General features: G+C 41.5%; 1 protein-coding gene across 1 annotated transcript in view; it reads right to left on the bottom strand.

Annotated features, from left to right (window-relative positions):
* GPC6 (glypican 6) overlaps positions 1-24,081 on the bottom strand; it is a 1,081,755-nt gene extending 1,057,674 nt beyond the window's left edge. Inside the window, exon 1 of the mRNA XM_055335919.1 lies at positions 23,628-24,081. Within this exon, the coding sequence (XP_055191894.1) occupies positions 23,628-23,787 (160 nt within the window). The 5' untranslated portion in view covers positions 23,788-24,081. The remainder of the gene's footprint in view (positions 1-23,627) is intronic.
* Between the last annotated feature and the right edge of the window lie 241 nt (positions 24,082-24,322).

Genomic DNA, 24,322 nt, shown 5'->3' with positions numbered 1-24,322 from the left:
TGTGAAAAGGTGCTCATGTAACAACATTCATGACAGTATGGTCTGTAATAGCAAAAATGAAACAATGTGGATGTCCATGAAAAGGCCACTGGGTAAACAAGGTATGGTAAAGCTGTGGAGTGAAATATAAAATACTAAAAAAAAAAAAAAAAAAATACAACCTTGGTGGTAGGGAGGGGAAGACGGGAGACCTTAGGTGCTGAAATGAAACAAGTTTCAAGAGAATCGTTAAGTGGAAAAGAATACCTGAGTAAAAATATATACAGGGTGTTACCATTTGAGTAAATACATATAACATCTATAAATATTTGTATACACATAAAACATCAACAAAAGGATGACAAATGCCTATAAAAATGGTCGCCTCTGAAGAGGCCAATCCTTTTGTATCATCAAATATTTCTGTAGCACCAATACATATATCTTTGAAAATTAAAAACATCTGGAAGGATGTGTCAATTGTTCAAGTTTTAAAGGACTTTTAAGTCCTCATCACATTTCTTTTCACAAGTAGATTTAAATATAACCCAGCATGAGAGCATCTACATTTCCACCCATTTTTTAAATTGCTCTCTCCCACTCATTCTTCTTCTGGAACCCTCCCTCCTCTGCTGAGCTAACATCTGAAGCCAGTATCCCCACAGTCACTGTCACGACAACATTCCATAATCTGGGCCTGAGAAAGGTAAAGGTTATTTTTGACTGGAGGAAAGTTCTGGAAGTCAAGAAATAATTGCAAGGAGTTATAATATATTGTAACATAGGATATGTTACAGTCTTATGACAGACTTTATAGATCCTGACTCTCCACATGGGCACTCTCACAACTCTACATTGAAAAATATATAATATATGTAAGGTGTATGTGACGTGTTGGATAGATAGATAGGGAAAAAGAAAATAAACATGAATGAGGCCAGAAATATCAAAGTTACTTCATCTTTATTATTAATCTTCTTTTCCATTTCAATACTTGCCTATCCTCAAAACTTTTCACTAAACCCCAGGTTGACACCTCAAAAATGAACCAATAGTCAGTTAAATCCAACAGTTAAGAAGCTTATCTGTCTGTCCAACCTTGGGCAAAGTACATGTGAAACAAGTGAAACTGCATAAACCCAGCCCTGAAGGGGCTTAAAATCTTCAAATAGCAACCACATTCCTCAGAGAATTCTGGAGTGGTGGATTTACACTCAATTTCCCTAGAAACAAGCAAGTTTGGGTTTTTTTTTGTTTTTTTTTTGTTTTTTTTTTTTTGCAAAGAAATTACAAAATGTATTTAACTAGAAGTAGTATTTATCTACTGAATTCTTCTTATACCTTAGAATGTTTTGAAAAGCCATATTCATATTCAGTGCATCTAAACAGCTGTTTCAAATCAATTCTACAATGAAAAATCACTAGTACAAAGCACTGGCCTCGTCAAAGCATCGTGGATTTCTTATCACTCTTAGAAATTAATTGCTAAGAAATATAATTCTTAAGAAACTGGAAGCCTGGGAAAACCTAGAAGATATGCAATTCTCTGAATGTGGAATATATGCTTTCAACACCTCATTGTTTTCTATCATAAAGGGTCATCCTGCCATTAACTCTTTCTTTTCCCTCCTTCTTGCTACCTGGGCCATGCTTCTCAAATTCCCTTCTCCCTAAGTGCCCACACCTCTTGGGACTGGCTCTTCAGAAAGAACAACGCATGCTCAATAATAAATAGGCTTCAAAAGGGAAACAGAAGGCTTGGTAATACATCTTGGTCTTTAGTTCTGCAAGGTGTAAAAGCCTTCACCTTCCTTCTGGAAAAAAATGCTATTAAAGAGTTTGCTTTGCATTGCAAAGGGGATAGAGATAGATATCAGACTCTGAGCATGAAAAAAGTAATAGTGTATCCTTACCTACCCACCCACCATGACAAAATATAATTCAAAGTTAAATCAATATTGAACTACAAAGAAAGTGAAAAGAAACACGAATTCTGACTTTTTATTATGATGACTACTACACTGCATGAAATATGATTTTCCCCAAAATACTTTTTGATGTCCCTGTTCATAAGTGACCTAAACATAGTCTTGGTTTGCCTATGGGTAATCCAACACTGGCTTCATAACCCCAGCAGCACCATAATAAACAGTACTATGGACTTAAACACTAGTTTGGTGAAATCTACAATGAAATAACTTTTAAATCTTGTCTTTGATTTTCCTCAGAATGAATTATCCACTGTCCCTGCTTTTGTGTCACAAGCTCCTATTGCAAAAACTGGGCAGGCAAATCTCACTGTTGCATCCTAGGTCATGTGATCTCAGTCCTGCCACAAAGGAGCCCAGGAAAGCAAGCACCTGATATTCTCAGTTCCTATAATAGTAGGCAAGCTCTGCCTCCCATCCGACTCAAAAGGAGGACTTCTCCAAACATAGAAAGGGGCTTCAGATGTCAAATGGCTAGAATAATAATAATGAATGTAACAGCACAGAATTATATACATTATGATTTCAAAGTATATACTTTTAAGCAATAAGTTATCAGTTGTTCTTACTGAAAGATTCTAGAGATCTTTCTAGGATGGAATCATGGTTGCTACTCATCTTGTCAAACAATGGAAAATTAAGTGAGACATAATATTCAGGAAGAATTAAATAAAAAGTTGCATAGCCCAATTACCTTGAGTAAATTATTTTAATTCTAGAAAAAGTTATTTCGCTCATGTGAAAAAGAAAACCATATGATTCACAGAGATACTAGTAAAAACCATGGGCTATGGAATCTTCCTGGCTTATCTGCTTGACCTGTCTGTATCCTTAGACAAGTTTATTGCACTTGCTCTGTCTCAGTTTTCCCATCTGTAAAATGTGAATGATACTACCTAGGACAGAAAGATGCTATAAGGATTACATGAGACCCTCGAAGTAGAGAGTTTAAAACAGTATGTGGAATATACAGAGAGCTCAATGAATGCTATATGCTACTATATATGCTCAGTTGCATGACATAAAGCCCATTTTTAATGACCCCACTATCATTCCCATGCTTTAACTTGATTCCATTCATTTCATTAAAAGGACATGGAAAGGTCAATCATTCAATATTTTTGTTATAGCAAGGGAAGAGGGAACAGATTGTCCATCCTTTCAAAATTATCAGTGAATAAGACTATTTCACCCATAATATAATGAATCTACACTATTGATTTTTTTAAGATTTTATTTATTTATTCATGAGAGACACACATAGAGAAAGAGCGAGCGAGAGAGAGAGAGAGAGAGAGAGAGAGAGGCAGAGACACAGGCAGAGGGAGAAGCAGGCTCCATGCAGGGAGCCCGACGTGGGACTTGATCCTAAGTCTCCAGGATCATGCCCTGGGCCCAAGGTGGCGCTAAACTGCTGAGCCACCCAGGCTGCCCCAATATTGATTTACTTTTTCAGAAACAAAAGGACAAGTAAAATGCAAAAATGCTCCTTCTCTCTCCCCCAAAATTAGGGTTGGGACAATAATGTACAATGTTTAGCTGGAGCACTTCTAAATAAAAATGTTATGTCTAGGTAGAGAATATCTCAACATCGGTCTCAATAAGAAATACCTTACATTACACCTTGTCCTATGTTTCCTCCTAGAGTATAAACTAATTGAAGGCCAGGTACCTCTGACCTCATTTGTTCTCAAGAAATATCGGTAGAAATGAAAAATAACAATATAATTACTGAAGGTTACACATGTGCAGTAGTGTATATTTTCATAGCAGAGAATATACATGAGTTGGTCAACACCTACATAAGATGTTGTTTTCTGGGAGTCAAATGAAAGCTTAAGCCTTTGTCATTATTTGGTACATTCAATATATGTTATTGAGTGTCTTATGTATGCCAGGAGGTAAGGGCTACGCAAGGATAAAGTAGACCCAGCCATCCCTGATTTCTAGGATCTTAGACTCACAGGAGACTAACCAAATATATCAGAAATATAATAAAATATATCAAATATATTTTATATTTGTAAAAAAGTTAGGAAGTGACTAATGCACCAAAATTTTTCAATAAAAGTTGCCAGAGATCAGAGAAGGGAGGAATTATTCCTTCTAAATGTATTCCTTCTTAGGAAAAAAAAAAAAAAAAGACCTCTTTTGTCCCCAGGAAAATACCTTTAAATCATAGCATCATTAGTGCCTGTCCCATTTTTCCAAATGAAATAGAGAAACTTCCTTTAGAGAAAGAAAACGAAATTTGTCTGTCACAGCTGAAATTAACACTTTAGCAAATGAGGCTTAGTATTAGTCTTTAACAAAACTGTATTATTTATTGTGCGTTAATAGTGAATTCTCTCTCTCAAACACACACACACCATACTCCTCAACCTCAAAAACTATTCATCAGGTATAGAGGCTTATATTTTCCAGGTTAGGAAATTGGTGCTCTGTCCAAGAAACAAAGTCCCAAGACCTACCAATCAAGGTCTCTGACAGACTGTTATGCCTTTCATCCAGAAACCAGGCACGCTATTCAGACAACAAACAGCCCCCTCAAAGCTACAACTACTAGGAAAAGCTCAGTGTAACCCTAAAGACCAATATGTGTTAACACCTAAAGAAATACACAAGTTCAGAGCTTCAATTCCATATAGGGAGGAGGAAAAAAAAACTTTCCATCTTGTTTTTAAAAATATTCACTTGAAAGATAAACTTTGCCAAAAACAAAATTGCTTTTGTGTTAGAACTATTTCTGGAATTCTCTGGTTTCATCCACCGTTGCACTCAGAAAAGACAGGTGCTTGCTAATACATCTGACCAGCGCCTCACAGCCAGGCAGTGCTCCCGCTGCAAGCGCACGGTGGCCCGGCTCAGCACCTTCAAGGACAGCAGAGTGGCCACAACCCCCAAAATAAGGCTCTCTTGTGCCATTCTTTTAAATAACTTCATTTTAAAGTTAGAGTTTGATTTTTTTCTCAGGAACAGCAAAATCGCTGTTGAGCTACCAAACCATATTTTACAACTTAGAGGAGTGTGTTCTGCCTTCCTGCCTTTTTTTTTTTCAGCTGTTACTTTTAAGAGAGAACATTTTGCTTTACAAACGAGAATGGAGGCTTTTATGTAAAGGAGGAATTTTTCTGCTTGTTATCATCTGGGCATCGTCTCTATTTTTTTTATCATGTCAGAACTTGCTTAAAACATCTTCATATGCAAACTGTGCAACTACACAGGAGTTTAAATGTTCACAGTTTCAAACCTGAAAGAAAATAGAGAAACCAAAAAATAAACCAAGTCAAATCATTGCAATGCAGAGAAAAGCTAACTTGGGTTCACCTTTCCGGAAAGAACCCTTTATCTGCACCATCAATGTAAGACAGTCAGTAAAAGGGATTCACAGCACAAATTGTTCTGTTTAGCCGCCTACTGCAAATATTGTCTTTGTCCATCAAAATATCTGTGTGCTGATTAACACATATCATACCTACTTTAATAGGATCGCTATGATGTCTATGACTTTTCAAAATATACAGCACAATCATATGTTAATGTCTGCAAAGGAATGTTTGTATATAAAATAGCAGGATTATCACCATGCAACACTATAACTGTAGCTGGATTATCATGTGATTAATGTAGCTATTTTCCTAATGTTTCTCTAGAAATCTCATTAAAATATGGGAGCTAAAATAACGCAGAGTTAAATATCATGCTTGGGAATTGATATACAATTTTCTAAGTACAGACACATGTTCTATTTGCTTACACAAAGATCAACTGACAGATTTTGCAAAACCAGAGTTGCCCATTTCTTAGGGAGTTCATAGGGCGTGATCGTCTAATTTGCATTAGAATAGTAGAGGAATTTAACCTTCCCTATTTACCATATAATTAGGGTTCATCCATTTACATGGAAGAACAATCCTATATAAGAAATAGATTATTGTGGTGTTGAACAAAAGGCACTTTCTACTCCCTGGGAGCCCTCACTGCCTCTCCCCCCTTGCCCTCTAATGGATTACCTCTATTTGTCCTCACCTTCTACCTGCTTTCCAATAGCCTCCCAGGGCCTTTATCATACAGAAACTAGTCATCTATGTATCTGTCTTCACTACTCTACATGTGCCTCAAGGGCAGGGAAATTGTGGGTGCTGTTCTTCAACCAAGTAATTAAAAAATAAATTTTAACTGACCTGAACTGATATAATAAGTAAGAGAGCTTAGGTAGGTAACAGCTTAAAATGGAATTCAGAAAATTACAAGTCGTTCCTATGAGCATTCTGGTGGCACAATTTATTATTCAAAGCCTCCATCGTAAATAGATCATTCCAAAGGTGGTACAATTTGATTGCTTTATCCCTAGGCCTGACTTTTTAAACTAACTTTCCTCTCTATCAATTCTTTATCTCCCAGGAAATGTCACTGCAATTTATAGTACTCTTTACATTTAGCTTCTCTAATCTTTTCAGGCATTTGAAAATTGCTGTCAGTGATAGCTAAAATATGCCACATTTTGAAAAAACATTTTGATAGACATACACCTATATACAGTAGGTGCTTCACTGAGAGAAATGGTATGCTTTAAAATAAAGTGAAAGCAACAAAATGCATGTTCCACACAATAAACTCTGGTCTATACATTACAAATTGATTTCCACTGGCTCTAGCTAATATAACTTATCAGCTGCACTCTTTCACAGAAAACATAAGGGTGTCTTTACATTACACCATTTAATTTTGATCTTACTTAAAGTTATCTGTAAGCAAACCCTGGCCAAAAAAAGAAAAAAAGTCTTTTTATATTTCCAATCAAGGAGTAGCCAGTTATTTATTGAATACCTACTATGCTCAAACACTGTGCTCTGGAAAGTACAAGTATATATTTACGTGCCCTCAGATACCACATACCACATAGGCAAATCCAGGAAACAAAAATTAAGTGACTCATTTTAAATGATACAAGACAATAATTTAAGAGTCAGGAGAAGACAGAATTTGATTAATTACCAAATAATAGACAAACACTACACAAGCATGGCAAAAAGGAGAAAATAGGGACTGGGTAACTTGGGATAAATTCATGAAGAGTAATTTGAGCTAAACTGAACTTTAGTTGGAAAACAAAATGGGGAAGGACAGAGCAAGCCTTGTCATGAGCATTAGCAAATGAAATGGGACACAGAAAGAAGAGTAAGTTGAGTGAAATAGGTTTTATGAGACAGAAATTTCTTGAACTTGGAATTACAGCAGTAAGATAGTTTCAGTTCTTGAACGTCAAGCCAAGATGGTGGATATTTATTCCCAGGCCATTGGAGAAGTAAACTGACTTTTGATCATTTAAGGCTTAAACTTTAATCCAGTGGTTCTCAAAGTGTGGCCTAGATAGATACCTTTAGTGTCAGTATCACCTGGGCACTGGCCCCATCTCTGATCTACCAAATAGAAATTCCCAGGAGGGGACCCAGCAGCCCCCATCTGAACAAGCCTCCTGGATAATTGCGATGCACACTCAAGTCTGAGAACCCCTGCTCTTAGTAAATTGAAATAATCAAAGCCAGGCATCTGATCTATCATTCTGAGGACAGTGTCCACCAACAGCAACCAGTGAAAACAGCATGAAAGAGAAGTTTCACGGCCAGTTCCAAGAAGACCAAAAAGAAAAGAAAGAAAATGTTTTTAAAAGATTTGCTATTTGACATTTAAAAGCATTTCAAGATCACCTTTTAATGTTCTATTAGAGTTTCTCTCTTAGAAGCTTCTGATAAAAGGAAATTAAAAATGACTAAGTCTTACAATGGGGATTACAGCCTACTAGGTTTCTCTCCTCCCCTGAATAAGAAATAGGAAGATTTCTTATCCTGATACATGTGTCAAGAGGGAATTGGGAAAAGGAGAGCTAACACATACTGGAGACTTCAGTCAGGCTGTTTATGTGCTTTATACCATTTAAACCTCATAAACAACAACACCATGAGCCAGGCTATGGTACTGCCCTTTTATATAGAGAAAACTGGTTCAAGGAGGTAAAGAAAACTTTAAAATAACCATTCAGTAAGTCCAAAGGTTCCCACATAAACAGAATGTATGTTATTCCCAGTTCACTTGATGTTTGAAAGATTCTTCAGAAATCTCCATATTGCATATATAATGAGGATAATATTCTGCAAATCTTTAGCTGATTCAGTTTTCTTTGCCTCTTCATTTGTCTTCCTACAGACTTCTACCTCCAAGTCCATGGATATCTGACCTCTTTAGGAGACAAGTCTCCAAAGCTGGATGAGGGGCCTGAGGCCCAGCCAGGAAGACAAAAGGTGGCAAACCCAACCCTGCCCCCAAGGGTCTCTAGGAAGAAGGGAGGTACTGAGAGGTTCCCAGTATTTCCCAGTTTCTCCTCTCTGAGCTTCGCAACAGAGAAAAGCCAAAGAGGGATTTCTCGCCCAAAATCTGTTTAGGAATCTGTAAAGAGATTGCCTGGTGGGCTGCTGGCAATGACCCTCAGCTTGGAGGTGAAGATGTTCAGAGGGAGGGCTACATCCACATCTGGGGGGCACAGGTCTGGCCCAGTGGTCTCCAGGGTTGCACACCAGAAGGCTTGTCATGCTCCCACCACAGCTGGTGATCAAAGCTACAGGGGGACCAGAGGTCAGGTGAAGAGCAAGCCAGTGATTCACGAGGCCCACAAGGCCAGAAAAGACCAATATCAGGGTGAATACTCCAGGAAAGGGGATTACCAGTTCTTTCCCAAGCTGCACAAGAGCAGATCACAAAGTATACCCACACCAGACATTAGCAGAGCAGATGAGCTAAGCCTTGTACAGATGGGAGGAACCCAAGGAAATTCATTCTTCCCCCCTTGCTCCCTTGTTATTCCTATTCCCTACACACATCAAGAGATTGATTTGCTTCAAAAATGTATGCAGAGGGGTGAAGGGGTGGCACCTGGGTCGCTCAGTTGATTAAGTGTTTGCCTTTGGCTCAGGCCATGATCTCAGGGTCCTGGGATGGAGCCTCATTGGGCTCTCTGCTCAGCAGGGAGCCTGCTTCTCCCTCTCCCTCTGCCTCTGCCTGCCACTCCCCCTGCTTATGCTGTCTCGCTCTCTGTCAAATAAACAATCTTTTAAAAAACGTATACAGGCTTTATGGTATGCGAGCCACTATTCCAAGAGCTTTGTAAATGTTAATTCATTTAATACAATCACAGTGATGAGTGGTAGGGATTGTTATTATCCCTGTTCACAGATGAAAGAATAGAGGTACAGACAGGATCCAAAAGACTAAGGGATAGCGCCAGGAGCCAAAGCCAGTCTCTGCTCAACCCCAACACCAAAGCAGGCTGCCACAAGTTTGTTATCTAGAAGAGCAAAACTAATCACACTGAATTTTCAAGCAGACCACACCATTTTCCCCCCATGGGTTATGTGAGTGAAGAACCAGGGAGTAGGAGGAAGAAATGGAATAAAACAACAGGGAAAGAAATTGCATGTCTGTTCACATCAGAGTTGCAACGTATGTATATTTTAAACTTTGGGGGAAAAATGGTGGCAGCTCACATACTTCCTAAAAATCCCCCAAGAAGCCTGCAAAACAGGCCTATTACTGGAATGAGGAATGAAGACTCATTGGCATGGGCGTTCTTCTCTTACCTCGTGTAGTTATCCCTGGAAAGTTGAAATACGAAGCACAGATTAGACAGTGAAATCCAAAGACATACTATTTCTCTAATTTTTTAAACTGGAAAAAAGTCCAATTCAACAAATGTTCTTCAGTTAATGTTGAGCTTCCCCCCCTCCCCAACATCCACAAGACTGAAATACTGACCCTCTTCCACAGACCAAAGCTTAAAGCCCTTCAAACTCATGGAGCAGGGAGGGCATAGCTCCCCGCTCAGGAAACATCTGATGCCCCAGCAGACGCAAGGGCAAAACTAACACCCAGAACAACAGAAAGGGAAACCAAACATAGCCTGGATAGAATTCTTTAAGTTAAATGCGTTGTTTTCAAAAATATACTGCAAGGGATCCCTGGGTGGCGCAGCGGTTTGGCGCCTGCCTTTGGCCCAGGGCGCGATCCTGGAGACCCGGGATCGAGTCCCACGTCGGGCTCCCGGTGCATGGAGCCTGCTTCTCCCTCTGCCTATGTCTCTGCTTCTCTCTCTCTCTCTGTGTGTGACTATCATAAAATAAATAAATTAATTAATTAAAAAAAGTATACTGCAAATTTTAGGATGAAAATGAGCTAACATAAGCATACAGAGTTTTAAGGCTTCCTGCAGTTCCATTAATTATTTTTTTCCCTGATGAGACATTACCAAATGGGCCCCAACTAACGGTGACAGAGCTCAGTGTCTGATGGGCAGTAACATGGGACACAGAGCCCAACGAGGTGGCAGATGTGTGGTACTGACCACACTTGATCTGAGATTTGGTTCAGTTTTTCAAACCTAACATGCCATTGAATAGGTCCTGGGATACGGTGTTAGTACAATATCTGTAAAAAATGATTCTTTCAGGGAGGAGAAAAAAAAAGAACAGTGCTTTCGATGTTCAGTATCCTTTACATCTGCTGCTCAGCTGGAAACACTGTTAAAAGGCCATTAGAACCTTAAGGTAACAGACCTCGAATGCTATGAAAGCCACGGAGCAATTTGCTGTTTGTGTTAGGAGTACCAGCCCCAGCTACTTCCTTTTCAAGGGCTGAAAACAGCTTCTGTCATGAGCCGTGAAAATCAATTCCACAGTCACCGGGCTGAGATGTGGCTGAAGGTGATACACCTACGGGCTGGCGCTGCACAGCAGAGCCTCCTTCTGGGCATCAGTGGCACCTTCCAGAAGTCAGGGCAGCGGCTCCCTGGCAGTGCCTGGGAGGGACCCAGCAGCAAGGGACTTCCAGCAAGCTTCAGGCTTATTTCTCAGGACACTGGCTCTCTTTAATGCTTAATTAGGTTAAAATCAGAATCGTCACCCCGAATGAAGATAGCTTCAGGAAACGTGGAACCGAGGAAAGCCTGCTCTGGCTTATTTGTATTCCACCTTTCTATTTGGCCTGATTATAGTAGTTGTGAGTGAGGCTCGTTTTTTCCTAATGATACTGTTTCAAAGCCTTTCAGAACAGAGCATTTATAAACTTTTTTTCAAATACAAGGTCATACTCTTGAAAATAAATTAAATATTTCGGAGGTATAAGGACAGTTTTCGAGAGTTGTATTTTACAACCTCATGGCTAGAGAGGGTAAAATTCACTTTGAAATGCATTATGGGTTTTTCAGGTACAGGAATTTACCCTTCCAGTTATAAAATGCAACCTTAGTTACTGCAAGGAATTAAGATCATTACAACCCACATTTTTATTTATACTCAACGCTTTGTGAAACTGAAAACCTTTCTATAATTTAGGGAGCATCTTCTAGATAAGAGTAAACTGCCACTCGTAAATCATAGCAATCAGCTTACATTTATGCATATAACTTCCTATAAGATTACTTATCTTTACATCAATAACCCAAGCTGAGAAATTGATTCAAAGTTAATCTGTTAAATTAATATAACAACAATATGAGAAAGTGTAACTTTATGGTTTTTTGTTTTGAATCTTTGATACACCTGACTTGCTGTTTCAACCGGCATTTCAGTGTGATTACTCTATACATATTTTCTTGACTAAGTTTAAAAAGAAAGACTTGACATAATTTTTATGTCTATTGTACAAAATACATCATGAGGTTCTGATTTTAAGAAATCTTCAAGTTATTTTTTTAAAAGGGAAGGTAGTAATTGAAAAGGGATTATCATAATAGTTTTGTTGTTGATAACATAAGATTTGCCATTTGTAACCTATTTTATATTCAATTGAAACTGACCTTTTATGAGCGCCATGTGGTAATATAAGTGAAATGAATATATTCTTTATTGCAGTCATATAAAAAGAGTGGCCTAAGCTTTTAACATAGCACTTGACCTCCTGATGTCCAAATACCCCCAAGTCTATGAAAGAATATTAAATAAGATACCACATAATCAAATGAGTAGTAAAAGTACAATAAAAGCCTTTCACACATTAGCACTTGATAATGTAAAAGTAACAGTAAACTATGTTACCTAACTTCAATGTAAATATACAGCTGGAGAGAAACTGTAACAGATCAAGTAGGAGTGTTCACAAATCCTACATTTCCACATTTATTAATACTTCATGATTACAAATTCTTATTTTCCAAATAGACTTCCTAATGTCAAAGATCATTTAAACGCTTCAAAAACGTGTGTTAAAACTTTTGCTGTAAAAGACGAAAAAGATGTCAGCCATTTTAAATTTTACCATTTTCTAAGTTTTAAAAAATTCGGACTTAGAAGAAAATAGGATAGGCAAAGAGGCTAAAGTATTTTTAAAGTATTTTCTTACTTTTTCAGGAAAAAGTTAAGGCCTGCCATCTTAAGATATCTATAATATCTAAAACCATAGTGGCTTTATTCAAGTTCATTCCAAAAGGGCTACCGACTTGGAGCTATGCTGACCTATTAAGAAAATAAAATTTGAAAATTATTCATTTTGTTCAAAAAAGAAGACCTCAAAGTGCTTTCTTTGCAAAGAAAATATTTTCCTCCACCTCACTGCAACCTTAAGGAGAAACACCTCTAGTTCCCTGAAATTCAGCTGAGGAGTAGCTGTCCTGGGGGCACAAAGAGAGAAAGCCAGTTTCTCAGGAAATCCAAGAACTGTAATAAGGAGCAAACACACTAGCCCGCCAAGCCTACAGAACACAGGTGTGCATGCCCTGAATGTATTATGCTATATCTTTAGTTAACCGTGTATAAAATGAAGACTGACCAGTTCTAAATGTAGTCTTCTTGCATGAGAGTCTAGATCAAGGGGGAAAAAATGGCTAGGTCTGCATTTGGGAGACTAGTGCAGGAAAATCAGCTCAAAGTGGGGAGTAGGGAGATGGGATTACTCTACACTAGAAATGTTCTAAATAGGACCCCCCAAGGACAAGTCATATACCCAAAGAAAGCCTGCCACATTAACAAAGAATAAAAGGGATCCTATGATAAAAGAAGCAGAAAAAAAAAATTCCCAGTTCCTTTTAACGTGATGCTGAAGTTCACTCCTACTGCAGCTGGGCGCTGGCAGCTTGAGTTGGGCCCCTTTTGTTCCACACTTAGGTGGTTACCGATTGAACTGATCCAATCACTCTTTCCCTTAGGCCCCCTGGTGGCCAAAGTAAGCATTTGAACGAAGGCAGAGGCTATGGGGGAGGGGGAGGAGGAGGGTGCAATTTTAAATAAGGCATTCTCTGGGTTAGGATTCTTACCTATGATCAAGATGAGAAATAATGGAAATCATTGCCCACATTCTACTGTATACCCTGACCAAAACTTGTGTTTAAAACCACAGTGAATGCACTCAGAGTGTGGTCCCCAGATACTCAAGAGATGGTGCCTAACCAACAGCATCAGCATCACCTGAGTGGGACCTTGTAAAAAAAAAAAAAAAAAAAAATTGCTAATCACAGGCCCACCCCACCCAGGAAGACTAAATTAGAAACCCTGGGGTTGGGGCCCAGGCATTCATGTTTAACAAGCCATCCAGTAATTCCAATGCAGGATAAAGTTCATGAACCACATCTTTAGCCAACTAGTTCCCTTCCCTGGATGCACATCAGAAATACCTGGGAAAACTGAAAAAGAAGGGAAGAAGGGAGGGGGGAGGACAGGAAAAAGAGTATCCCATCTCAGACCAATTAAATCATAATATTTAAAGATGGAATCCAAGGTTTTTCGTTGTCGTTTTGTTTTGTTTTGTATTTAAGTATCCCACCTGGCTCCAGGATAGCCCTGGCTCTTTCCAGCTCCAAAGAGCCAAACTGGTAAATTTTCAGGAATTTTATAAGCTGGCTGTTAAACTGTTAGTAGTTTGAAATCTGTCACGGTGGGAATATTTCTATACCATAGACATTGGCGAATGCTACAAATCAGGCCTCCCCAAACCCCACCCTCCTGAAAGCCAATTCCTAAGCATGTGTCAGTTCACCAGGGGTCAGAGAAACAATGGACTCAAGTGAGAATGCCAAATACCTAATTTATTCAGACAAAAGTAGTTACTCTCAATTTCCCCACTACTCCTCAATTCCTGGGGATTCTTCTGAAGATTACCAAGCAATTCAGTGCCCAGACTTAAGGAAGGTGGACATCAGCCCATCTGAGAGAGTAGCCATGACTAGCCCAAGTCAACAGCTGTGGCTCTTTTCCTTTCTCTTCCAGGCATGAGAGCAGGAAGCAATTCTCAAATGAGAGGGTGGGTGAATCAGCTGGGGGGCTTAGGACAGTTAGCGTGTCTCATCAATGAGGAGATACACATGGTTAGAAATAGCCCCATTGTGTGCCTCTGGGCGTCATAATGAGGCTTTGACTCTTAGGACAGCTGAGCTAAAAGATGGAGAGAACCTGGGATCCTGATGATTGTGTTGGCTTCCCACTTTCTCATAAAACTGTTCTGTGCTGGAACTTAGGTGAAATGATGGCTCTCCCTGATTGGGTATGCAAGTCGATTCAGGATTTTGTGTGACCTGCTGCCACAAGTATCTTAAATGACACAGATGATTTCAGGCAAGAGTTTCAACCGCTTCTCCTCTTTAAACCCTTTTTATTGAAAATTCTAAGTAGCAGGAGTAAAGTTTTTAAGCTTTTTTCTTTTTAAGGTTACCTCCTCTCTGATGACCTCATTCACTCCTCCTTCTCACCTCTTAACCTCATATTGTAGCCCTAGGCATCTATTTCATGCTTCAGTATGTACATCAGCCCCCTATCTATCCTCCTTGCCTCCGCCTTAATGATCTCCTCTCCATTCCATCCTGTTTATGGTGCCTGACCGATCTAAAACAATACTTTCATCTTGTCACTTCACTGCCAAGAATTTAGGATGATGACCTACTTCCTGCCACATAAAACCAAGGGTTTTCAAGGCCCATCAAAAATACAACCCCACCCTATTTGTTCAATATTATTTCTCACAAATTCTTAGTTGATCCCTTTCTGTAGCATCCTCCACATGTACTACTTTGCTTACGAATTTAACCCCACCCCAAATGCCTTCTTTCATGGCTGTTTGTCAAATGCTACCCATCATTCAATGTCCCTGTGATGGTTAATTTTATATGTCAATTTGACCTGCCTAAGGGATACCCAGAGAGCCTGTAAAACATTATGTGTGGAGGTGTCTGTGAGGTTGTTTCTGAAAGAGATTAGCATTTGGTTTAGTAGCAGGAGTGACCAGTGTAAGGGAATATCATCCAATCCACCCGAGGCCAAATAGAACAAAAAGGTGAAGAAAGAACAAATTCCTTCTCTCTCTTCTTTAGTCTGAATATCCATCTTTTCCTACATTGGGACATCAGAGCTGCTGGTTCTCCAGCCTTGGACTGAGACTTATATCAGTACCCCACCCCACCCCCAGGTCCTTCAGCCTCAGACTGAATTACACCTCCACTCTCCTGGGTCTCAGCTCACATATGGCAGATCATGGAGCTTCTCGGCCTCTATAACCTCTGGAGCGAATTCCTATTAAAAATCTCCTCACGTTTATATATGTATATACCTGTATCTATGTCTGTATCATTTAATTTCATTAGAAAACCCTGAATAATATAGTCCCAAGTAAATTTTACCTCTTCCTTTTAGCAAAGTCAAAAAAACTCTCTTCATTTTGTGATTTCTATCACTACAATCAGAACATATTCGGTACTGAAACCATGGACATAGCATTGTTTAAATATTAGAAAATGAAGTAACCTTTTAATTAATTCTTCATCCTGGTAAAAATTTTAAGACTTTTTTTTTACACTACCGCAAGACAAAAAAAAGTGACTTAAATTTCAAAATGACACAGTTGATTAGATTTTTTTAAAGATTTTATTTATTCATGAGAGACAGAGAGAGAGAGAGAGAGAGAGGCAGAGAGAGAAGCAGGCTCCACGCAAGGAGCCCAACGCAGGACTGGATCCTGGGGCTCCAGGATCACGCCCTGGGCTGTAGGCGGCGCTAAACCACTGAGCCACCGGGCTGCCAGATTACATAGATTTTGATAGCACTTTACCCTCTAAGAGTTAACAACTCACCCTACCCTATTTGGGAAATCCCTTTCTCTCAGCCACATTGATATCCTTAATGCTGTGCTAGTTTTATGATGAGTTTTGTTTCCACTAAAAAGCACACTTAAACTATGTCAGAGTTATCCACATGGCCTTATAAAGTAAATGAATGTTTCTGGGATGCTTATCTTTCTCAATCTCTCGCTCTCAACATATATAGACGCCCTTTCACAGTCATTGTCCATCACATATCGGATATTCAATGATTCACTTTTGATTGATTTGTGGTCTGTTGGTTGTATCAATTTTACCTCCTAAATATTTTTTAATTTCAAGTATAATTAACATACAATATTGTATCAGTTTCAGGTGCACAACACAGTGATCTGACCTTTGTGCACATTGCAAAATGATCACCGAAGTCTAGTTACCATCCATCAACATACAGATTTAATATAATATTCTTGACTATATTCCCCATGCACCATTACATTGCCATGACTTATTTTATAGTGTACATTTGTACTACTTGATCTTTTACCCATCGCACCCCACACCTCCTTCCCTGTGGCAACTACCAATCTGTCTTCTCATCTATGAATCTGGGTTGTGTTTTGTTTGTTCATATTGTTTTTTAGATTCTGTATGTGACAGCCCATGGTATTTGTCTTTCTCAGTGTAACTTGTCTAACTTATTTCACTTAGCTTCTAAATACTTCTTGCTTTCTACTTCATTCCACTTCCAGTCACCACTCTAGTTCAAGCTAACATCTTCTTTTCCTGTATCTGCTTTTGCTCCTCTTCAATCCATTCTCCACAGAGCCACCAAAGTAACATTTCAAATCAAGTCCAGTCTCCTGATTGAAACACTTCAATAGCTGCTCACTGCCCTAGGCTGAAGGCCAAAGTCACTGCAGTGAGCTCCAGGGATTTCAGGGTTGAGGAAGGAAAGAGACAGGACCATGAGGTGGCAGCAGGACACAAAGAACTTTATTTGGGTGGCACTTTGACAGGTTGTAGGGGAGGGGAAGTCCCTCATAGCTTGAGGGCTTGCAGACACAACAGAGGAGCATCTCCGAGAAGGGGAGGAGGTTCCGGAAACTCCCAGAAGTGGGGAGAAATCCAGGCAATGTTGCTCAACCATAGGGTGGAGAGGGCAGCAGCTTGAGTTTTTTTTTTGTTGTTGTTGTTTTTTTTTGTTGTTGTTGTTGTTGTTGTTTTAGGTCCCAGATTTGTCCTATAAATGACTATCAGGAGTTATGCAGTTTTACAGGGTACATACAACAGGCAGGCTCTGAAAGGTTAGAAGTCTATTTGGGCTGTTTAAAACAACCAGATGTGTAAAAACTTGAGCCTTAGCACCCACAGGCTTTAGAGCTAAGGGTCCATACTATGATGAAAAAATAAACCACCCAGGGTCACCATGCCCATGCCATCTTTGGACAGAGTATTCACCTGACCCACAGGCTCTCTCCTAGTTCCCTAGTCCACAGGGCTTTGCATTCACTCGCTGTTTTCCCCCGGTTCTAAAACTCCTCTCCTGCTCTCACAGTCTTCTAACCATAGGAGTCCTGACTATGTCCTCAAGCTTCAGAGCCCATTGCCCATTTGCTCTACCTCAAGGAAGCATTCCAAAACTATATTCTTTCCTAGAGCCAAGTACCCTGGGGCTTGCCCCTATCTCAGCCATTCCTTGTGAATGGTGCCCTTAATGGCTGCTTCCCTGCTAGGATTAAAATTCCCTGTGGCCCTCTAGACAGCACCTGGCGGAGTGGATTATGCATAGTAGGTATACAAGAAATATTTACTGAATGAAGAAAAAAAATGCCTAAAGGGAATAGAGAATGAATTATAAAAATAAATCTTAAAAACCTGGATAATGTGTAAATGTGGAATCGCATTTCTATTTTTGTTACTAACTGGTATATTTGTTTAAAAAATATTTTTCATCCAAGGTTATTAAAAACTCTTAAATACTTCCATTCAGGATTATTAGAATTTTTAAGCCTTTACCCAAGACTTACTGCTATGCAACCTTTTATTTACAAATATGCCATCCCAGGGAGTAAATTAAACTTTCAAAGGGTATCATGTAAATAACTTTCAAAGGGTATCATATAAATAACTGAAAACTGATTAATATTGAAGATATCTATGAAACTACTTAAAGTACAATTATGCCCCAGCTAAAGAATTCAGTAGAGCAGAATTTGGTCTGCAAAGTATAAACACTAAGTTTAAAAGAATATTCAGTATTCTATTTATATTATCAAGACAACTGGCCTTGCTAGAAGTCTTTTGAGAGATGTGAATTAAGGGGGGAAAAAACAGTCTTAAAATGTTACTTTGGTAGGCTTAAAATATAAGATTAAGCTAATAAACTATTTTATCTGTGATTTCTTTACTACAATTTCTATCCTAAACTCATATTTCTGTACAAATCTAGTGAATGAATCGTAGGTCACTTTGGTCTAAAAGGACTCAATAACTTTGTATTGTGTGTTCATAAAACTTACCCATAATTGTAAAAGAGCATTAGTCACACTCTTACATAAATTATGGTGCAATGTTTATACTAGGATATTTTAAAGGATATAATGCTGTATATTTTAAATCACTTTTGATAGCAGCTTACATTTCTACTCACCAGCAATTGCTATGTGGTCCAGTTAAAAAGATGTGAGTTTTATGTTAAAAAGTATATCAGTCAACTCAAATGAACTCTTGTTCTCAATGATGACATATTATCCTCTAATTAAATCAGCTAAGACAACTCTGTTTGCAAGGATCATTCTAAAATTAATTCCCAAATCAAGAGTTTAACAAGTGGCACTCCTAATAGCCCAGATTTTAGATTGATTTGATACCTGGAATTAATGTGATTCTTTTAGACATCTAGTGACTCGATAAATCATAAAAAAAAAAAAAAAAATTGAAGTTCAGCTAACTCGTACCTCTCACACTGTTCTTCGAAAGCATTTTAAAGACATCAGCTAACTCAAGAGAGGGCAAAAAAAATCAGAAATCTCTGAAGTAGACAGTTAAATGGAAATTAAATAATTTATTTCAAATGAGGATATTTTATGGGTCTGTAAAAGAGTAAGAGTTACCAAACACTGTTTTTCCATTTACGTGGTGATATCTACATGCAAATTGAAAAAAAAAAAAAGTGTTAATAGCAAATGTATTAAATAAGTTAGTTTGCTAGGGGAACAGGGAGGGAAGACAGGTTCCCTGGGAGACCCACCAAAGAAAGAAAGGACTCTTGGACAAAGATGAGGTAAAAATGAAGCATTACATATTCTGAAATTTGAAAGCAATAAAGAAGGACTGGAAAAAGTCGCTGCTAGATCAGCAGAGTATAAGAGAATATTCTTTTCTTAATTTGATTTTGGGGTAGACTTTCAGAATGTTAAGATAAATTCATATTAAAAAGATGAGAAAGGGTTCAATGCTTTTATATCTACCTGTGTAGTGCAGCTCTCAAAACATCTGAGACACAAAAAGGGACAAACACTGATAAAGCAATTATATTTTTTCCTAATCTGTGAAGATAAACTTCCCTCCTCCCTCTAACCCCATGCTAACTTCCTATAGCAAGCTTTGTTGCACTAACCCATTACTCATGTAGGACTGGTACACTGAAAAATACCAACACATGTTCTTTTGTTTGCATCTTTTATGTAGCTACGTAGAAACATTTTTTTTTAAATCAGGAAAATGCATAAATACAGGAACAATTTAGTGACAGTAGCATGGCTAATGCCTGAGAACATAAAATTCAAAGGGATTTTGAAAAACTGTACACGTTACAATAGAAAAATATTCAGCACAAACTGTGAGGGAATACATATGGTGACTGATGATACCAAGCTATATACCTAGTAGATGAAGAAAGAACTGACTTTGCACACATTCATTCATACAAGAAATACAGAATGGCAGTGGGCAGGATTAAGCCTAGGGCTCCAAGACCTGGAGTCAGAAGGCCTAGGTTGGAATTCCAGCCTCATCACTTTCTAGCTGAGTCATCCTTGGGCAATTATTTAAGTCTCTCTGCTACTCAGTCTTTTCATCTATAAAATGGAGATGATGGCAATATCTACAAAATTATTAAAAGGAGTCAATAAGGCAGTCTGTAATGTTTCAGAAGCAAGCAAGTAATGTTTTAGAAGCAGGTAATGTTTTTAAATAGGTGCTGGGCACGTAGTAATTTCTACATAAGGGATTGTTAAATACAGCCGCATTAGGTAACCAGTGAAAAAAGTAGACACATAGGCCAATAAATCACCATTCGTCAACTACAAGGACTTATAATTAATGACTCCAAGAAGGCTCCATGCATGGTGGCACAGTAGGCATAAAACAACATTCCCTGAATTGCCCAGTCTTTTAAGCAGATGTTCTTTTCAGTTGTTGAGTTCTTTTAGAAGTTTAGAGCCATCAAGATGAGTTGGGTTGGAAAATGAGATGATATTACGGATGCTCAGAGACAAGACTGGAATGTTTCATACCTACCTTGGATCAAAATAACATTCCTAACAAAGAACCTGATGATCCACTGCTCAGTATCTTCCCAGAAGATAAAAGAAAGTAGGCAAGCACACTGGGAAAGCTTTGGGCTAGTTATCTGGAAATTTCGATACCACAAGAATTACTAAGTATTAGAATGGATTGCTGCGAGGGGCTCCTGGGTCTTCCCCTTTGGAGGTCTTTCAAACAAGGACAGATGGTCTATCTGATCTGCCTGGGATGGCTTAAGATCAGGGCTGAGTGAAGATTAATGGTACAACCTGCCCCTTAAAGGCCTCCCAAGCACTTTCTGAGAGCATGACTTTCTATATTACCCATCACGGCCCCTCACCTATCGAGTTTGAAGAACTCCCTTTTATCCTAGAATAGAAAAGGGCAACACTATTTCACAATTGTGAGTTCTGAGTAAAACTTTAATAATGTCACGATGAAACATAATGTCCTTATTACTTCTCAGTTATTTTACCAGGCAAGCTACCTGCAAATATCTTTCAATTAGTAACAGTCCTCATGAATCTAAATTATGAACAGCCGTCCCTTTAAATCCACCTTCCCTGGCAGACTAATGGCATATGCCATTTCTCAAGCAAACCATTAAAAGTCCATATGAGGAAAAGGATGAGAAGGGAGTTTAAAGAAAGGACAACCACCATATACTAGATAATGAAATGTAAATAGTATCAGGAACTAGCGAAGAGCAAAAGAGTGTTTTCATTTAATATTGGGACATATTTCCTAGGCCATTATTCCAACCAACAACATGGAGCATTGAGTAGTTCAGTTTGAAAATATATATGTATATATACATATATAGAGAGAAATATATACCTAGTATACAATTATCTTTTACTACATTTGTTTCCCTATCAGATGTGCCTCTGACCCCACCATGACCTGTATTTTGATTATTTCCACCGGCATCAAAGCACACCAGGGTTAAGGCAAAGTCAACAGTACCCTTAGTCCTAGAAAGTGACTTTAACAAAAAGTGCAGGTTTTAGAACTTAATGGCTAATTACTGAACCCTGTAATTGTAAAGAGGTGGAGGGAAAAGAAAAAAAAAAAAAAAAAAACCCTGTAGTTAAAAATCTACCAAAGGATTTCTTTTAACCACTGGAAAGGTTTTCAGGAAAGTAAATGGCAAATGCAGAAGTTATTTACCCTGAAAACCTTCCTTTTGATATTAAGGAGATTTGCCTCACGCTAAGGATGAAGTGCAGTCTCCTGAAAGTCCCATAATCCACTAAAGAATATTTAAAAATACTAAATCCACTAAAGCAATTTAAAACTAAACTGAGCTATTTTCTTCTCTGAGATATCACATCTGAAATCATGCTGGGAAATATCTGTGTTTAAAAGATACAGTTTGAAAAAGCCCAGATTAGAGGAGAAAAAAGTTCCTAGAAGTGAGCCATACTATAAAACCTTTTAAAAGTTGAATTCCCTGAGATTCGGGGTGGAGAGGAAGAAAAAAAAAAAAAAAAAGCAAAGCTGATCCTTATCAATTAATTAAAAAGAATGAAATAACAGTAGACAAAGGGGAAGGAGAGTTGAGAAATTTAAGGAGCTGTGTGGGGGCAGTCGCTCTATTCACTGACTAACAAATTAAGGAGTTCTGGAAAGGGGAGCCTAAGTGACCGGGATAGAAAAGTCGTCCCCTGATTCACCCCAGGTCCCGCCTCCGGCTCGGCAGAGGCTGGCAGCGTCGGGCTCAGAGCTGAAAGCGGCTCCCTGGGTGGAAGGCTCGGCGCTGCCGGCGGGTGTGCGGGCTCCCCTCCCCCAATGCCTACACTACGTACGTGTGTTCTTTTCGGAATAAGTGAAAACCTTCCCTTGTAGAGTCTGTGGATCGACCGTAAGAAAACAGCAACCCCGCTACAACATGCCGAAACTGTGAGGCTTGATCTCTGCGAAAAGACCTTTGCGCTCCCTCGTGGACCGGCTCCCCGGCAGAACGCGGAGAGGCGGGCTGGGAAGGCGGCGTGGTGCTCCGAGCATCCCAGGTCGCCGAGGACCTCAGCGGCCGGGCGCGAGCAGCATCCCCGGCCTCCCGGCGCCCCCTCGGCCGCGCTCTCCCGCAGCCCCACGGTTCTCCCTCCCCGACTCGTCTCACTCGGAGCCCCGCAGGAGCTCCCACTCGGTTGGCGCTAAGAGCTGGAACAGGCGCCCTGGGGCTGCTGCGCGAGTCGTCGGAGACCGAGCGCCGCGGCGCCCGGGGAGGGGGTGGGGGCCCTGGAGCCGCCGCGCAGGAGGGCTGGCGGCCGGCACGCGGGGCACGCGGGCCCCGGGCACACCCCCGAGCGAGCCACCCGCGTCGGGGCGCGCAGCGTCTGGGAGCCAGCGGGCGGGCGACCCCGCGCTCGGGGCCGGGTGCCGGGTGCCCCCCGAGCCACGCGCGCCCAACCGCAGTCGGGAAAGCGCGGGGGACCCTCGGCGCCAAAGCCCTCCGCGGAGCCCGAAACTGGCAGCGCGCGCACTCCCCCGAAGCAGCCGGGAACCGGCGCCCCCTCCGCCCCCCGCCCCCCGCCGCCTCACCCGCCCCCGGCCCGGGCGCCGAGCGCTCCGCGTCCCGGAAGGACCCGCAGGGCCGAGCGGGCGGCCAGGGGAGCCCTCCGCGTCTCTCCACCGCCCCCGCCGGCCTGAGGGCGGGAGTGGGAAGGCGCCGCTCAGACTGTGGCGCTGGGCAAACTGCGGCCGCAGTTCCTCCAAGTTTGCCTGAGCGAGAGGCGCGGGGTGGGCGCCGCGCTCGCCGACCTGCCCGAGCGCCGCGGCCGCCCCGGGGCGTCCCGGGGCCCGGGCCCGGCCGCGCCGAGGGGGCGCGCAGGGGGGAAGGAGGGCGCGCCCGCGTGTGCACACAATGCGGCGGCCGAGACGCACACCTTCCCCGCGGGAGCAGCCGCCCCCCGAGCATCCGCCGCCCGGCGCGGGGGCGCGGCGTCCGGGAGAGCCCGCACAGAAAGTGAACACCAAGAACTCAGCAACAGGGGGAAGCAGGGGGGCGCCGGGCGGCCGCCGAGGGCTGCAGCCGGCCGGGCCCGCGCGCCCGCGCTTACCTGCGATCTCCTGGTAGGGGATGTCCGCCAGGCTGAATCCCTTGGCACCGTACGCCTGGCGGACCTCGCCGCAGCTCCGAGCCTTCACCTCCGCCCCGGCCGGGAGGGACAGCAGCAGCCCGGAGAGGGGAAGAATCACAGCCCCGATCCAGGACGGCATGGTGCAGCGTGCAAATCCAGCTCGGTAAACCCCAGGGCCCGTGCGCTCTTCACCTTGCCCCTCGAGCCGAAAGCCCGCCAGAGCCCGCGGCGCGCTCCTCGCCGCTGCCCGGCGTCACCCCCTTCCGCCGGCCGAGGGGACGAGCAGCGCAGCCCTCTGGACCGCGCTCAGCAAACTTTTATAAGCCAGATGGAGGATGGCAAGCCAACCAGGGCTGGCTGGGAAAGCAGCCGCCCTGCTCCTTTAGCCCCCCAGACCGAAAACGGTGCAGTAAAAACGAGAGAGCGAGAAGGCGAAGAAATGTTTAGAACGCCACCATGGGGGGGAGTGGGGGGTGGGGGCGGGGGGGCGGGGGTCAGGGCTGCGATCCGACTTCCGAGCCGCAGAGTCGTAGAGCGCGGCGAGCTCGGCTCGCCCGAGCGTGCAGCGAAGGTGGGGACGCGCGCCGGCTCTCCCGGAGAGGGCGGCGGACGGGCGAGCGCGAGTGTGTGCGCGCGTGTGTGCCGGGGCGGGCGCGGGTTCTTGGGGACGCGTG

The sequence above is a fragment of the Nyctereutes procyonoides genome, unplaced genomic scaffold (genome assembly GCF_905146905.1).
Source record: "Nyctereutes procyonoides isolate TBG_1078 unplaced genomic scaffold, NYPRO_anot_genome, whole genome shotgun sequence".
NCBI classification, from domain to species: Eukaryota; Metazoa; Chordata; class Mammalia; order Carnivora; family Canidae; genus Nyctereutes; species Nyctereutes procyonoides.
Note: the sequence above shows the minus strand (reverse complement) of the source record. Positions and strands in the feature narration are given on the sequence as shown.